At 35.1% G+C, this 18,585-nt stretch overlaps 1 protein-coding gene and 1 long non-coding RNA gene across 3 annotated transcripts; both read right to left on the reverse strand.

The window, feature by feature from the left end:
- Positions 1–804: 804 nt before the first annotated feature.
- Positions 805–6,874, reverse strand: LOC114192178 (BTB/POZ and MATH domain-containing protein 2-like). Its single transcript, XM_028081810.2, has 4 exons — positions 6,177–6,874; positions 5,106–5,454; positions 2,153–2,429; positions 805–1,230 (listed from the first exon to the last, which is right to left on the reverse strand). Exons 1-4 carry the CDS (start codon positions 6,605–6,607, stop codon positions 1,052–1,054), a joined length of 1,236 nt encoding a protein of 411 aa, XP_027937611.2. The 5' UTR covers positions 6,608–6,874; the 3' UTR covers positions 805–1,051.
- Positions 6,875–8,775: 1,901 nt separating this feature from the next.
- On the reverse strand, positions 8,776–15,769 carry LOC114167454 (uncharacterized). Of its 2 annotated transcripts, XR_003600228.2 has the most exons (5): positions 15,554–15,769; positions 15,371–15,448; positions 10,372–14,230; positions 10,189–10,266; positions 8,776–9,048 (listed from the first exon to the last, which is right to left on the reverse strand). It is a non-coding gene; the product is annotated as an uncharacterized LOC114167454 (long non-coding RNA). The 2 variants fall into 2 exon arrangements; XR_003600220.2 differs by having other exon boundaries at positions 8,776–14,230; positions 15,554–15,764.
- Between the last annotated feature and the right edge of the window lie 2,816 nt (positions 15,770–18,585).

Genomic DNA, 18,585 nt, shown 5'->3' on the forward strand with positions numbered 1-18,585 from the left:
GACTGACACCAATTTATAGTGTTTCTTAAGATTACAAATGTAAGTTTTTTAAATAAAAAAAAAATGGTGTCACCTGAACATACTAAATTTTTAACTTAGTTCCTCATTAACATGATTTTCTTGTATCATGTCAGTTCAATAAACAACTTTTTTTTTAGATAAACAGCTATCGTTCGGGATATTTTCATCTATATATAATTCATTACCAATTAAGCTATTTCAAATTAATTTGTTATAGATAACCAAAAAAATTAAACTGTTTCAATTTAGTTACCAATTAATAAATAAGAATTTACTGAATTTATTTTTTATAAAGTATTGACTTTGTTTAATATAATAAAAAAATACAATTTGTTCATAATAAACGTGTAAAACTTCAAGAAAAAATATTTTGTTGTATACAATTATCTCACTAAACTTCAGCTACTGTCCTTAACAAACTTAAATTTGACAAAATGCCTTTCCCTTAAAAAAACAACTAAAATCTTAATTTTGACATTACACAACTACTCAATGTTAATTCAGTATGCGAATCAGAAAATTATTAGTTAATTGTTTTGTTGAAGGTGTAACTGGCAGGTTTGCTCTACTATATTTTGAAGGTGTAATTTTTAACTTTAAATAGATAAAATTAATCATAGAAATGGTCAGTTTGTGACGGGGTATATCATTAATCTATGGCGTCCCTCAATTTTATCAAACTACAATTCTCATTAAATCGGTTTTACCATTCGCAGATAATATCCATATCCAAGCAAATACCTCCGTTCTCACAGGAATATAGAGAGCAAGAGAGAGAAAAAATGATATGAAAGTGATGAATACTTTCTTTTAAGACATGTTTTACGAGCAGTGTTATCACAGAACCCTACGCATGACAGAGCTGCAACAGCACCAAACAAACTACATTTACATCTTCTAGACACGAAGAGTAAGCTAAGAAAATTAAAAAGTGTCACTAATCCTATAAATGCTGATCCTCTCCCTCCATCTGTGGCTCTCACTGCAATTTTTAAATGCGAGGGGTAGAGAATATTTGTCAGTCTTCGCACTATAGCCTTTGCTTCACCCTCCTTCCATTTATGTCGCTGCCATCAAGTATTGCTTCATTCCTATGTTTGCACAAGTAGTCTGAGTGCTCCGTAAATCTAGCCACATACTCTAAAAGTTCAGTTAGAACTGATGGGCAACTTTCTTTCAAGTACTCAAAACCATCGGTTTGCATCACAGCTGAAGAAACAAAAGGGAAGAGAATAAGTTAGCCTATCAATTATAGTTCAGGACGAAGAATTTTTATATCGTTGCTGTTAACGATCCATTCTAAATTTTCCAAAACAAAATATTTGGGTACAAGCCAACTTATAGACCACTTAGTCATGATAGCCTAAGAATTAAGACATATATAACGAATTCTTGATATTACTAAAACTTAGATTGCAAATTATTTTTAAAAGAAATCAAATCCTTCACAGCTTAGGATATTTTTCTTTAATATCAAACTGGAAGGTATGAGGGATAAAATCAAACTATTTAAATAGCCAAACGGATTAAAAAACAAGAAACCAATCAAACAAAAAAATATATTTTTCTATTGATACTTGGGTCAGTTAATACTGTTCCTATTGTTAGTCATACCTTTAATATATATTTTAGAATTATTTAAACTTTTAATAATATTAGTATGTGATTTATGTTGGATATTTTGGTTATGATAAAGTATGAGTTTAGGACATGGAAAGTATACATGGTATGCATGTTCTGTAATGCACTTTTTAATAAAAGGTTTACAATGCAACTATTATGCGTAGCTTTTCATGGCGTTATTGATTTTGTTTATTTTAATGTCACTTTCAAGGAACCATCAGTTATTATTTTTTGCTATATTTTTGTCAGTTGGTATGCTAAGCAAGATTGAAGGTCATATATTTAAATAAATAAAGTCAAACTGAACCCAAAAGATGGCTTGATTAATATTAGATATGGCATTCAAACCAAACAGGGACGGCACCTATATGTCAGAAACAATTTTAATTTTCAATGATAGTTACATACTCTTTTAGACCCTTCAATGTCCCACAATTAACCCCTAAATATTGCACCCTTTTTAGCTGTATGTTCAAGAAAAAAAAAAGTTTAAAGAACAAAAACATACCTCTGAGATTTTCAGGCTGTGCAACGAATTTCAGACAGATAGCTTTCAGTTGGAAACAATGGTGCTGCTCTGCCAAGGCTAGAGTCGTAGCAACAGTGTTTATTGCAACATCTTCACAGAGACTTGTTTCACACATCAGCCTAACTCTCTCTAAGCCATACCGATCAGCAGCTGCAAGCAGATGCTGAGCCATCAAGGTAGTAGCCCCTTTCGAGTTCAACCCAGTAAGCTCTTGCATGTCAGGTAGTGAGTCATAATATATAACATGAAGCAATGCCTGCAAAACATTGAAATATGGAACAGTAAAGCAGACATGTTGCAGTTCTTTTGTAATAGAATAATATTAAGCTTCATTTGTCAAGGAAACAACAACACAATCTCATCACACCCAACCCAAGTTCTGCTTGTAATAATAGTATGAAACTACATGAAGACAATAGGAGTTCAAGAAGCCAAACACAAATATACAAAAGGCGCAAGTGTGTGTAGGTATAAATAAATAGTTACCTGGTTTATCCTCATTGTGCTTCATACCATTTGGACATATTTCAATATGCACTGATAAATATCATAACTAGGACGGTTCTTCTTAAGGTAATAAATATCATAAAGTAGAAAAATAGAAAAGATTTAATTACAAATTTGGTCTCTATAGGCACAATTTAAACGTTATAGTCCCTATACCTAGAAGCTAGACGTTTTAATCCCTACATTGCTCTTTAATTCTTGTTTTCCTCTGTGCATTTCAGTGTGTTTTAACTCTGTCAGGTAAAATCGCCAGAAAATAGAACTAATAGTGTAAAAGCAGCACAAATTTTCTGATGGTTGCTAAACTGTCACAAAATTCATGTCAAAGTCGCACACTTTGGTGTTTTAACACACCAAAAAAATTTATGGTGCTTTAGACACACTTAATTGAAACCAACACAAATTAGAAGTGCTTGTGTTAGGGACTAAAACATCTAGTTTCTAGATATATGAACTTAAATGTAAAAATTGTTCACAAGTGTATACCAACCAAATGAGTAATTTAACCAATAAAAAAAGTCAACAAAGAAAACCAATACCCACTATTGTTATTTTTTATCAATTTTCTATGCCCAATTAGGAAAAGAAATGAATCATATCATATCAACGTTTCTAAACCTCAAGATGAAAATTGGTAGACAAGATCTAAGCATCCAGAAAAATGAAACTGTTTAGTAAGTTCCCAATTCAAAGCATAAATTATAGAAAGCATGAACTAAACCAAAAACCAGCCATGTCCGCATATAGTATCACAAGTATCATATATCAAACATTATAATATCATACAATGTTAGTAATGTTACAGTACTAACTAATTATATTAACAAACAGCCGGAACAACTTGCCAAAGAGGAACCAAGCACTAAGGAACCAGAACCAGAAAACAACGCACAAACTGAGTCAATTTATAAGGAACTAGTCTATCTTTAAAAAGAAAAAGAAAAAAAAAAAAACTTTTATAGGTTCTTTCAAAAGAAAGATTATATGATCTCAGTCAAAAACTCACATCTGAGTCAATTTATAAAAAAATAGTATGTGTTCAGCTATTCCCGAATGAGAGGACGACAGAGAATTTTTAAACGTGTTCTCTTTAGATCTTTATATAAAATAATAATAACAAAAATAGCAAAATCTGTCATAGAGAAATGTGTTCATTTCTCATTAATGAAATAAAACATAAGATAAGTGGATCATAATTATTAGATGTAACGGTCCTAGACCCCTCTCTTTGTATTTTCTTATTTATAAATGCATAACCCTATATACTTTACACAAACTAAGAATTCGTCTTATGCCTCTCTCTTTTATTTTAAGCTAATATCAATGTGGTGAGTCAATTTCTTAATTCTCCATATGCATATCATTGGACTGTTGTCATTCATAAATTGAAGTACAGTAGAGGTTTTTCTAAAAAAGGTTTATTATATGGACACAATAATCACACTAAAGTTGTGTTATTCAAATGTTGATTAGTCAATTTTTTAATTCTCCATGTGCAAATCATTGAAATGTTGTCATTCGTAAATTGAAGTACATTATAGGCTTTCCTTAAAAAGGTTTATTATATGGACACAATAATCACACTAAAGTTGTTATTCAAATGTTGATTAAGCAGAAACAAAATGTTGTAGCAAGATCTAGTGTAGAAGCAGAATAGCTATGACCTCAACTACTTGTGAGCTTATTTGGCTTAAACAATTACTAAAGAATTGCAATTTGGATAGGTCACTCAAATGACACACACACACACACACACATATATATATATATATATATATATATATATGTGTGTGTGTGTGTGTGTGTGACAATCAAATTGTTATTCATATTAGCTCAAAGCTCGTCTTTCATGAAAGGACCAAACATATTGAGATTGATTGTTATTTTATTCGAGAACAAAACAAAACGTATTTGAATAAATCAAGACCGAGTTTGTTAATTTTAATGATTAACTGACATGCTTTTACTGCATCATTATGGGAACCTAAAATTGATTATATATGTAAACCCTTAGAACATTAGTACATATGATTTATATCATCAGCTTGAAGGGAGGGTTAGATGTGACAGGTTTAGGCCCATCTCTTCGTATTTTCTTATTTATAAGTGCATAACCCTATCTGCTTTACACACATTAGGGATTCAACCTTTGTCTCTCTTTTATTTTAAAGATAACAATCACTAGAACCTTTTTGCTAACAAGTTTCAAGATAAAAGACCAACTAAAGCAAGAAAAATACCGTGGGGGCATTAATTCAGTTGCAATGATATGCATAACCAAGGTAATAAGGAAAATAACTTAAAAAATCAAGAAGCACATTGCGTATATCAGGCCATAAACAGAAAGAATAACCAAAATATATTTCCAACCACATCACAAGCATAAATCAAAGAAAGAAAGCACATAAAGAGCATTCATTCAAACCTTGAAAACTGGAGCCTCCATGTCTTCAATTTTTATACAACGGGTATTCTGATCTTTCATAGGACCAAAAAGTTGGGCCCTGAAAACTGGTGAGCGAGCAGCTAGTACCAATTTATGAGCAGCAAAAATTTCTCCATTCACTTCAAAACTCACATCACTGCCTTTCCCACTATCTAATAGCTTCCCAAGTTGCTGACCAATGTTAGAAGGCATAATTGGAATTTTATAAATTTTAGGGCCCTCCGTGTGTGACTTCACAACACCAACACTACAATTAACGCTAAGGCAATCGTCTTTAAGGTAATCTGATGTCTCTAGTGCTGTTCTCTTAAAAAAACGCTTGTAACCCCTGAAAAACCCAATTTCAAACAATTAGCATCTTGACCAAACTATTCAACTTTCTTATCACAAAAAGTTATGAAGGAGTATTTGGCCAAAGCAAAAGCCATGCATTAAGATCTTCTATATATTAAAAAATACATTTAGAGGTGGAGGAATCACAGTTAAATTCAGTTTACATACACATACTCCCGAAGCGAATAGAACGAGTGAAAAGAGCTAATTCGGATTTTTGACCATCTAACTTTACAAAAATGATCGAGGTTAGTTTCGAGTTTTACCATCCACGTATGGTTGTGTGGTCAAGATTAGCTCTTATCACCTTTCATGCTCTGAGTTGAAGGTATGATGACACTGTGTTGTTTAAGTAAAGGGTCATAAACCAATCCCCACCCACATGCAATCTGAAGAATTAATAACTAAGCTTCAGTTTAGCAAGACAGAAAATTATGAAAAGATATTGAACAACATGAACCCTACCCCCGGCGAAATAACAAAACCCCAACCGTTTGCCTTTATAAAATTACTCCAATCCATCCTCCAACAACATTTAAACCCGCAACATATACCTTCCACGTTTAAGCAAATTCCCACCAACCACTCTCTAATTTTCCTCATGCAAACACAATACCCAACAACATATTACAACCAGAACCAATCCAAGTAAATCAAAAACAATTTTGAATTATAAACAAATAAAAATAATACAAGTCGCATATCCAACTTGCTCACCACATGCTACCACGGTATTTTAACGTGTAAGGTCCACTCTCGAGGGTCCTCTCGAAATGGCTATGCACCTTATGCCTCTCCTTCCCACTCTGATCCAAAAGGGTCAACTCAAAAAGCGCTCTAACATCTGCCCCTTCGCTAGCCAGCGCGATGAAGAGAGAAACGTACGTAGCATTGTCCTCCACGCTCTTCCCATCAGGGTAAAAATAGATCGCCCAATCGTACCCTCCCACCGAAAATATATCCGACGCTATGTACTTCCCAATCCCAATCCCCTTCGACAGAGCATACCCCGTGATCTTAAACCGGTGCGATCCCCTCACGGTGTCGGTCACCGACGTCGACGACGTCGTCGCCGGTGGCGCTGACGACGGTGACGCCGATGAACAATTAAAGGACGGCCTCGCGGTTTCTCTCAGAATCTTACCCATGCGCAAGCCAGGACAGCGGCAATGCCTCGGAATTTTGCGTAATTGAATTTTCTTCTTCAGAATCCAAAACCGATCGGGGACGAAAAAAATATTAAACGGGATCTGCGATCTGGGCGCGGAATCCCAGGAATGGGGAGAAGCTTTGAAAGATTTCAGAGAGGAAATCTAGGGTTTCGTGGGAGGGTCTACTTTTCTAGGGTTTGGATTCTGAGCGAGATGGAAGAGGAAATTATAATGGATGGTGATGAAGAAGGTGACTTTAAATGGCTTTTGTGATTAATGTCCCACAATTGAATTGGGAAGTAGTAATGAATAGTGCGGTGCGACGCGCTTGCGCGTGGTTTCACCATTGCCTTAGCCGACTCGCTTTGCTTATGGGACACGTGTGGATTACAACGGTACGCAAAATCTCGGAAACTTACGTGAGTGACACAGTAAAATTTAGTCAAGTTTGGCGGCGCCTCAATTTCCTCTTCGCAATTAAACAATAAATAAAAGAAGCAGCAATCACTCTAGCTTAGAGTTTTTTTATTTATTTATTTAACTCTTCACCGGATAAATATGGTCAAGGAATCTAACAAATATAATGACTTTGATTTTCTTTACTTTTTTTCTTTAAAATGGAATTAGAATTAAATATAACTAACAAAATTAATTACAATGTCATTTAACGTAACTTTATTTAATTAATGTCAATTCAAACATATATTTATTTAAATACATATTATCTTATTTTAGTATTAAATTATCTTTCTTATAAGAGTTATTCTATATTATTTTAATTTATTTCTTTTAGTTTACTTCAGTCAAAAAATATATATTTAATTAATATTATGTTAACAATCTCATAACTCTAGGAACGATTAGAAAATCTGGTCGAGTAAATTAGTTATACAATTTAATATGAAAATAATTTTATCGTCCAAAATTTTAAGATACTTTTAAATTGTTTTATATTAAATTGATTAATCAAATTTGGATGCATCTAAACATGATTGGAACCTAAATTGTGATTCTTTTCATATCTTCTGATTTCCTTAAATAAATAATATTAAAAATTTAAACTTAATAATATCATAAAGCAAGTTATGCCAATTAATTTCTCTCGCCTAAAATTTTAGTTTAATTTTCTTAAAGTATTTTATATAAACTTAAATCTTAATTAACATGTCTAGTCAACCTTGTAAAGCTAACCTGAACATGTGGAAGCCTAGACTGTGGTTGTCTTTCCATGTTTTTTATTTTCTGAATGATTAATATTATAATTTTAAACTTATTATTTAATTTTTTTAAGAGATAATTACGATTCATTTAAAATTTGTGTCTGAGTCTTTATAAATATTTACCTGTTTTCTAGCCTACTAAAAAAAACGCAGTAAAAGAATAATTTTATACCAAATGACTATAAATGTAAAATCAACTTAATAAGGGAATAGAATAATTGTTTACAACGTTAATTACTGATGCATGTTTGACTTATAGTGTATATGTAATTTATCATTTACCATGTATTTTTAACACTAAAATGCATAAAAAAGTAAGATAGATGTATTAGAATTTTAAACGTATTTGTTCAATTGTTTTTTATAAGAGATAAGTATGAGGATAAAAAATGTTTAATTCAAAATTTATTTATGACCGTTCGATTATTTACCAAAAAAGAAATTTACCAAATGCATATAAATGTAAAATCCGCTTAATAAGGTAATATAACAATTGTTATTACCGTATGTTAGTCGTGTATTCTATAATTTATCATTTACCATATATTTTTAAAACTAATTAAAATGTAATTTTACTTCCACCTTGTAAACAAATGGTAACTAAATATAATATATTGATTTTCAATTAATTATTAGATTCAACTATGAGCATATTGTTAAATTAATTAAAATTTATACCAACGAAAATAAAAACGGAATAATAAATATAATTTTAATGTTGATTGTCGTTTCATATACCGGATGTTTTAACTATGAACGAAAATTTATTTTATTACAGCCAATTTATTAAATATAAGAATTTAACTCTATCTATTAATTATTTATATTATTGGAAACTCTGAAAAAATAACTAAAGTGATTTACAACATAAATAACCACATAAACATAAACGAGATGTGACGTCCCATTTTAATAGATTAATCTACCAAATAAAGCGTCATAAAATTTTGATAACGAGAGCCAATCGAATAAACATGAAACGTAAGAAGGGTAACTATTACAGTCATCCGGAGTCACTTAAAAGAAACTTAGGCATACCACATAGTCCTAAGCAAAAGGAAATTTAAAAAGGGGTGCAACAATTTTGCAAAAAGGTTGCCACTAAGGCAACTAATACAAAAGGCCTCTTGGCCCTGAAACTATTCCTAAGACATCCAGACAGGGAAGTCTAGGCCGCACCGCTGCGTCTCCCGGATCCATCACGAACCTCCCTCTCATCTGCTCCCACCGGTGAGGTGATCATCGCAAGAGAGAAAACATAACAGAAACAAACACAACATGCAAGGGTAAGCTAGTGCAATATAAGACTTATCATGGTATAAAGGAATAAGTACGTAAACATTCCCAGACATACAACACAGAGGCACATAATTCATGTTATGGCAAGCAAGCAAAACACTATGACTCGATTATCCGGATACATATATTAAGATCAGATTCACTGGACGCTTGCACTTGTGGTGGCCTCTACTGCTCTGCAGAGCCATTGCCAATGGGTTTCACCCTACCACACACAAGGTTAGCCTTTAAACGTCTAAGGCCATTATCCTGCCAAAGACTAGGGCCTCCCGCTACTCTCACCACTTGGGTCAGTTTGCTCTACTTGAGACTCACTGACCCTTTAGAGTTTCGGGATGCGATCCTTACTTGAATCCTTATCTTAATATATACACTACACGCCACCACGAGGTCTCCCCACGAGACTCATGGAATTACGCCTATCGCACCAAATTTATGTTTCATACCATATTCACCACCTTTATCTTGAACATCCAATTCTCATGCAAGTTCTCAACCAACCAAACAAGTCATGTTTTCCATTTCATACTCAACATAACAAGGCTTCATTTAATCTCATACAATCAAGCACAACACACAACCATAATTCTTACACCAAAATTTCTAAGAAAATTTATTATCACAAAACCAAAATCACTACAGTAATGCGTGACACATTTCTCAAGCTACAGATATCTAATCGACGATCCAACCGGTCAAAACATAAAATAGCATGTTATGAACCACATGTCAAAATTTGAGCTCAATCAAACGGTTAATGAGTCGGGAAAGTCAATTTTTCTAAAACTGCACATATCAGAAAAGTACACAGTCGCCCAGCGAGCCAAGGAACTAGCCCAGCGAGCCAAGGAACTAGCCCAGCGAGCCAAGGAACTCGCCCAGCGACTGTGCGACGCATCAGAATACGAAAAAGACGTCAAACATCACAGTTTCATGAATATTTGAACCCCTAATTCAGAAATATACCAAAACTAACGTTTTCCAATCATTTAAGCATAAAACATAAACGAAAACAAACCACATATTTCAAAAACGCGAAAAGAACCTAGCTTCCCTTACCTTGTTAAACGCTAGCAGAAGAGAGTAGCAACCCAAGAAAGGTAGTGGAGCACAGCAGTTCGGGAGACGGGTTAGGAACTGGTGGAACAGCGGCACAAAAAGGAAGGACAGAGTCATAAACCAACATTAAACGGTGGAATACGAAGAAGGAAAGCGAAGACGATAGGTTTAAGGGTCACTTACGTCGTGCGGGAAGTAAGACTGGAGCTTTGAGCTAGCTCGGGGAGGACATCAGGGCAACCCTAGCAGAGCTCTAGCGGCACGAAGAGGGCGGAGCGACGGCTGGTTCTGAAAGAGTGAATGTGAGGTGGGATTAGGGCAACATAGTAGGGTTTACATGCATTGGGCCAACCCTTAGGCCCACCTAGGGGCAGCCCACTAACTTTTAGGGCTGGAAAACAAAATGGGGCCTTACATTCTCCCCAACAAGAAAATTTTCGTCCTCGAAAATTCATCGATGAGATAGGAAGGAGCTATGTTCTCCTTATCTCCTCTGGGAACCACTACTCAAACACGACATATACAACGACTCCCACACCTATAGTCATTGGAAACTTTGCCTCTGTGCTAAGCGATATGTGTCCAACTATGTAGATTAAATTAGTCACTACTCTTGAAGCACTCCAAATCCTCCGGCCTTAAAATCCGAATGCTCCTCCATGCATGCCCCCACTAACTTGTATCTAACATACTTACTCACTTTCTATATTTTCTCCGCTACCTCTTGTAGGTTTTTATCAACTTCTCAGATGTCCTTAAGTCTCCAACCAAGGCACGCTCGTTATCACTTCACATCACCCTGTTTACTCCTTTATGCATCACCCCACTGACTTGATCACTCTTGAGTGTTGACCTACCGCCACACCATCAACACTTTTGACCACTTTTATGTATATTGAGATTCCTACACCTTCTTCTCATTTAAACCTTCAACTGCTTTCTTCACCATATCGCATCGGCATCCTATCTTCATCTTTAATCCCCCCCTAACTTATAGGCAACATTCCACAAAACCTCAAAACCATAACTTCCATTGACTTCAAATTTCTAGCCTGGTTCGTACCACGCAACTCCACGATACACCTCAAACTAAGATATTCCGATTTGGTTTTTTTTTCTCAACCTTGTTGAGAGGTTCACTAGTGCTAATAAGATGACGAGACTAATGAAATCCCTTACACATTCTCTTCCCAACCCAAACACTTATGGTTCTCAACCAACTCTCACTCTTACTTCATCAAATCAAGGATCTTCAATTCCCTTCTCTGGCTAGACATCTACTCTCACTTCCTCACTTCCAAGTTGGCACCCTAACTTGAAATCATGACTCAAACCATCCCCTACTTCTCTTGCACAACTTTCTTCGAGCAACTTCATAATTCCAACTTTAACTGGTAACTGAACATCCTTAACTGATACTCATAAGAATGACACATTTGTTGTTCACAAGTAAGATGGTTCTTTCCACACACCTTTTACCCCTCATAAGTATCACTTGCCATCATCTCGCTGCGCTACTCTGATCACCACAAAAGGCCACTCATTTGTTTACTCGAAATAATGCCCCTTTCATGTCTGCCGTGACAAGGAATCAATCATCACCGAGAAACCTTCTTTCAAAACTTCTATGCAACTTGTAAAATCCTTTGGACTCACCTCTTTATAGTCTTAGCGTCTCATTTTCGCAACATTGCATCCACCCTTCCTAACTATGCGTCCTGTTAGGCACTTCATCCTTTGTCAATACCCTTTCTTGCACATTTTAAAGACTCTGTTCGCACTTGGATACTCGCCGTTAAACCTTGACGACACAGCTAACATGTTTGAGATTGTCTTACCTCCACCATGTTCTCCACTCTATACAACCATAGGTCCGAAAAGTCAATCCTCCCTTATCTAACGTTTTCCCTTGAACAATCTATTCCACCATTACCTTTCCTCTGATGTTCACCAAATTTGCTGTCATCCTTGTGGTCATACTCGGTATAAGCCACTACTTCTCCGACATCTCCTCCACCTCCGTATTTATTTCAGACTCGCTGTAGAACCATTCCAGTAGGGACTATTGTCTCAAGTTTCCTCTTCAGGCACCAATGCAAAGGGGAATTTTATCACACCAAGGTCAAAACTCTGGTGCTTGTCCCACAGTACGTCTATAACTCCTTTTCCACTGAGATCCCCTTCGTCCATCATCCACTTTCCCTCGTCAGATGTCTTTGATTCACGTGAAGCTTTGTCCCCACTATTTAGCTTGGTCCATACCTCACACGCCACCATTGAATCATCTCTTTTTAATCCAAGAACACCACCTCGTGGGTTGTCCAGCTCATCAGGATGGGATTGAGAAAACAACTGATTCACCCGTGAGACTATGTCCCAACATCGCATAATTCAGATCGGATTTAAATTTAAATACTTTGATTACCCCGAAGGCACCATACCCTTGAGCGGGTCTCCCCTTGGTCGCAATTTTGGCGAAACCATCGTCTCAACTTCAGTCCTTTCTTAAAGGCAACCATCACTCATCCACCATACCGACGACATCAAGGAGTACACGATCCCAAGAAAATCGGCCCTTAGTCCAAGCATCTCTTCGTAAGGCACATCTCTGTATGAGATTTATTCGCACTAACCACTTTAGCATCAACCATCGTGGACACCATGCCAACCACTCAGAACTTCCCTCTTCATTTCCCCCATCATTGCGTTATGACATCAGTTGGGTTGTCCTTCCATACGAGAATAACCCTTTAAAGGCGTGCCCCTTCTTCTAGTACGTGAAACCTTTAACTTTTTACCCAGAGTCAGATGTCCTACTCATGGGAACTACTTTCCCCTTGAAGCACCCCACTCACAAATTTGGAAATACCCCTCATTACCTGCTGACTATTTATCCTGGTATGAATCCCTTATGCCATTTCCTCCCTATCCATCAATTGTTCCTTCCCCTACTTAGGAACGTCATCTTTCCTGACTGACCAGTAACCCATCTCCATCTCAACCTCTCACTAGAGGTTTGTCATCTTTTGCACTTCCCAGTCTCCTCCTCTCTTACCTTTCTTGTCGCTAAGCGATTCCTCCACTTTTAGCAACCTCAGATTTGCCAATTGTTCCTCTTACACCACTCCAAGAAGCACTAGATGTGACCATATGACTATATTCAATGACATTCCATCTAACACCGTATGCATTTTCATAACTCGGAACCTCACTATCGTCGGGGTGTAGAATCAGCTTGATTTCCTCAAACGATGTGGCACTTGCATGCACTGATACCCCTTAGTGTTATTACCCTTTTGATTCAACTCCCTTTAGAAAACTTGTAGTATCTTTATTTTGGGAACTCTAGCATATTCTCCAGTTTATTAGTCCAAGACGTTAAATCTCAATCCCCTTATCTTCGTAAACACTAGACACAAAGCACAGAGGCGCAGCAAGACAAACTAGATCATACCCAGCAACAATCTATCACTTACAGACAACGAACCCCTTTTTGTCTGTCGCCCCTATTTCCTCGAACCATCAGAATTAAGAAAGGAAAACAACCTTTAATCTAGTCATGTGTGTGCACCCTCATTACTCTATCAAGGCGTTTTCTGTTCCTAAACTTTTGGTTTCACTGACAAACTCGACTTAACATGACTACTTACGCCCGCAAGGAACGACAAACCCACAACCTCAGGTCATCCTAAGGACGAACTGCTCTGATACCATAAAAGTGTGACGTCCCATTTTAATAGATTAATCTACCAAATAAAGCGTCATAAAATTTTGATAACGAGAGCCAATCGAATAAACATGAAACGTAAGAAGGGTAACTATTACAGTCATCCGGAGTCACTTAAAAGAAACTTAGGCATACCACATAGTCCTAAGCAAAAGGAAATTTAAAAAGGGGTGCAACAATTTTGCAAAAAGGTTGCCACTAAGGCAACTAATACAAAAGGCCTCTTGGCCCTGAAACTATTCCTAAGACATCCAGACAGGGAAGTCTAGGCCGCACCGCTGCGTCTCCCGGATCCATCACGAACCTCCCTCTCATCTGCTCCCACCGGTGAGGTGATCATCGCAAGAGAGAAAACATAACAGAAACAAACACAACATGCAAGGGTAAGCTAGTGCAATATAAGACTTATCATGGTATAAAGGAATAAGTACGTAAACATTCCCAGACATACAACACAGAGGCACATAATTCATGTTATGGCAAGCAAGCAAAACACTATGACTCGATTATCCGGATACATATATTAAGATCAGATTCACTGGACGCTTGCACTTGTGGTGGCCTCTACTGCTCTGCAGAGCCATTGCCAATGGGTTTCACCCTACCACACACAAGGTTAGCCTTTAAACGTCTAAGGCCATTATCCTGCCAAAGACTAGGGCCTCCCGCTACTCTCACCACTTGGGTCAGTTTGCTCTACTTGAGACTCACTGACCCTTTAGAGTTTCGGGATGCGATCCTTACTTGAATCCTTATCTTAATATATACACTACACGCCACCACGAGGTCTCCCCACGAGACTCATGGAATTACGCCTATCGCACCAAATTTATGTTTCATACCATATTCACCACCTTTATCTTGAACATCCAATTCTCATGCAAGTTCTCAACCAACCAAACAAGTCATGTTTTCCATTTCATACTCAACATAACAAGGCTTCATTTAATCTCATACAATCAAGCACAACACACAACCATAATTCTTACACCAAAATTTCTAAGAAAATTTATTATCACAAAACCAAAATCACTACAGTAATGCGTGACACATTTCTCAAGCTACAGATATCTAATCGACGATCCAACCGGTCAAAACATAAAATAGCATGTTATGAACCACATGTCAAAATTTGAGCTCAATCAAACGGTTAATGAGTCGGGAAAGTCAATTTTTCTAAAACTGCACATATCAGAAAAGTACACAGTCGCCCAGCGAGCCAAGGAACTAGCCCAGCGAGCCAAGGAACTAGCCCAGCGAGCCAAGGAACTCGCCCAGCGACTGTGCGACGCATCAGAATACGAAAAAGACGTCAAACATCACAGTTTCATGAATATTTGAACCCCTAATTCAGAAATATACCAAAACTAACGTTTTCCAATCATTTAAGCATAAAACATAAACGAAAACAAACCACATATTTCAAAAACGCGAAAAGAACCTAGCTTCCCTTACCTTGTTAAACGCTAGCAGAAGAGAGTAGCAACCCAAGAAAGGTAGTGGAGCACAGCAGTTCGGGAGACGGGTTAGGAACTGGTGGAACAGCGGCACAAAAAGGAAGGACAGAGTCATAAACCAACATTAAACGGTGGAATACGAAGAAGGAAAGCGAAGACGATAGGTTTAAGGGTCACTTACGTCGTGCGGGAAGTAAGACTGGAGCTTTGAGCTAGCTCGGGGAGGACCTCAGGGCAACCCTAGCAGAGCTCTAGCGGCACGAAGAGGGCGGAGCGACGGCTGGTTCTGAAAGAGTGAATGTGAGGTGGGATTAGGGCAACATAGTAGGGTTTACATGCATTGGGCCAACCCTTAGGCCCACCTAGGGGCAGCCCACTAACTTTTAGGGCTGGAAAACAAAATGGGGCCTTACACGAGATATTTTACTTAATTATATATATATATATATATATATATATATATATATATATATATATATGAAAATATATAAAAACTAGTAAAAAATAATAAAATTATTATTATTATAAGAGTTAAATATATTTTTTTTCCTTAACTTTTAACTTTCGGTGAAAATTAGAAATAGTATCTCTTCAAAACGTTAAACCAATTTAGTCCCCATCTTTAGAAATGCGTGAATACAGTCTTTTTAACCAAATTTTGTTAAGTTTATTTGAGGTTCCAAATGTGTTTCAAATGTGATTCTCAATTAATAAAAATGTGTCAAACAATATAAACAACTCAAATGCTATCATGAAAAGAGTTGAAACAACAAATAAACTTAACAAAATTTGACTAAAATGATTAAATCTACGCATTTCTAAAATCGGGGTTTAAATTGAGTCAAAGTTTTAAAGATAGACTAATTTCAAATTTCAATGAAAGCTACGTGACCAGAAACATATCTAACCCTTATTATAATATAGAAGTTAAGGTAAATAATTTTTAGAATCTTTTTGTAGATGCTTGTTTTAATTAAAAAAACACAGATAAATAAAAAAATAATTAAATTTAAAAACAGATCCCAAAAGGTAAAATTGATAAAATAATTATTTTAATTTAAAAAAGTTATTTAAAGAGTTAAAATAGAAAAATGTGTACATAAAAGGGAAAAATCCTCCTTATATAATAGTATACAATTATATATATATATATATATATATATATATATATATATTGTATTGGGGTCTAGGAGGAAAACACCTTGATCAATCGGACGACATGATGTTAGACATTTAATAATGGTCTTCTTCTTTACTTCTTCATAAAAAATTGTGAGGAAGATGACTCCATGGGGGATGGGAGAATGAAAGCTTGGAGAGGATGAAAGTTTAATGGTGTTTGGTTTGGTTGAAGAGAGTTTCCCAGGGAGGGGTGATGTCAACTCCTAAGGAAAGAAGCCTATAGAGTAGTATATAAGAAATGACTAGTCTAGGAAGAGCTTAAACAAGTGAATGACAAACCAAATTGCTGGCCTTTTTCTAATAGACTACAACATTATAATTCTTTGATCATTAGATTTGATCATTAGTATAATGCTTCAAAAAATGGTGAATAAGTAGAAGCTATCTTGTTTTCATCTTCATCAATAACTTCCTTTTTATCACTCTTGAACAATGAATATATTATTTTATTCTTCCTTAATATACCTATTTTCTTATGAAATAATTTATCATAATCTAATAAAGATTTGAGAGATGTAATTATTAAAAGAAAAAATATGTTGTAGTCAAATCTTAATTAAAAATCGGTTATGAAAAAACAAATAATACAATTTTTTTTCTTCTACATTCATAAAAGAATGCATATACAAAAGGCTCATGGGATACAAAATAATGTTAAATGTTAAACTAATATTTTATTATCAAGTGAGACAAGAGAGAGTTGCCATTTTTCTTCAAGAAATGAATAGGACAACTGAGAAATGAGAGCAAAAATAATAAGTTTGTGTCTAACTTCCATTTTTCTTCAAAAACAAATGAGAGTGAGGGATAAATACAATTTGTGAAAAAACTAAAAAGAGAAAGAGAATAAAAAATATCTTAATAAATAATTGGTTTAATCACTCCTTTGGTTCCTATTTTCATGTAAAAATGTTAAGTTGGTCATCAAGTTCTTTTTAGTTTTAATTTGATCATGATTCTTGAAATTCTGATGCAATTTGGTATTTTTCATTAAATTTAGGATTAAGTATGTTTTTAGTCCCTGAACTTTGACAAAAAATTGGAATTCGTCCCTGGTCGAAACTTTGATAAATTTTGGTTCCTAAACTTTAAAAATGAATGAATATAGTCCTTTTAACCCAATTACAAGAGACATGACCCTCCCTCCCTTAAGACGATCCACCATTGAGTAGGAAAAAACAAGTTAATGAGAGTTGACATGAACCATTGGAGAAATAAAAGAAGTGACCACTATGATTAATCTTTATTTGAGTTGCTCAAAACTATTCTCACATTTTTCTATCCACACAAAAGTTTCACCTTTTCTTGGTGAGCTGAGTTAAAGACATAACTATTTTAGAAAATCCCTCCATGAATCTTTCATAATACCATGCCAAATTAAGAAAACTACGAATCTCAATCATTATTATCGGTAGTTTCCATTGCAAAACTGCTTATACTTTGGTTGGATTCACTAGCACTCCTTATTTTGGAAATCACATGTTCTGAGAATTTCACTTCATCTAACTAGAATTCACATTTAGACAACTTATTCTTTAGCATACAATTGTTTGTCTTTCATAATCTACATGACAGTCCTAAAGTGTTTCTCATGCTCTTCAAAAGAGTCCTAGAACAAATAATAATGTCATCTTAAAATAACATTAACTACCAAGGTTTTAGCCACAATTTTTTAATGGACCAAATTTAAAGACCAATTGTTTTTAGTAACTAAAACCTTCATAACTAATGTTAGTGACCAATTTATTATTGTAACCAATTTAAAAGTTATAGTTACTAATAATTTTTAATTTATAAATTGGTCACTATAGTGCCTAATTATTTCACTAAAATCGATCGCTAATAAAATATTTTATTATAGTGTGAAGTTAACACCATTTTTAATATTCTAAAAATTTTATTTTCCATACCTTAATCATCAATAAAAAAAAGTGATGGTTCACGTATGATAATATATATATATATATATATATATATATATATATATATATATATATATATATATATATATATTATAATATAATATAATAT

Source organism: Vigna unguiculata, chromosome 7, assembly GCF_037176805.1.
Source record: "Vigna unguiculata cultivar grain cowpea cultivar isolate G323 ecotype 2 chromosome 7, ASM3717680v1, whole genome shotgun sequence".
NCBI lineage: Eukaryota > Viridiplantae > Streptophyta > Magnoliopsida > Fabales > Fabaceae > Vigna > Vigna unguiculata.

Excerpts from the sequence above, each read along its gene's own strand:
- LOC114192178 (XM_028081810.2), bottom strand. The coding sequence starts at position 6,607 with ATGGGTAAGATTCTGAGAGAAACCGCGAGGCCGTCCTTTAATTGTTCA. Across the intron at positions 5,455-6,176 it reads AAATACCGTGGTAGCATGTG|GGGTTACAAGCGTTTTTTTA; the intron begins GTGAGCAAGTTG and ends TGGGTTTTTCAG. Across the intron at positions 2,430-5,105 it reads TGGAGGCTCCAGTTTTCAAG|GCATTGCTTCATGTTATATA; the intron begins GTTTGAATGAAT and ends AATGTTTTGCAG.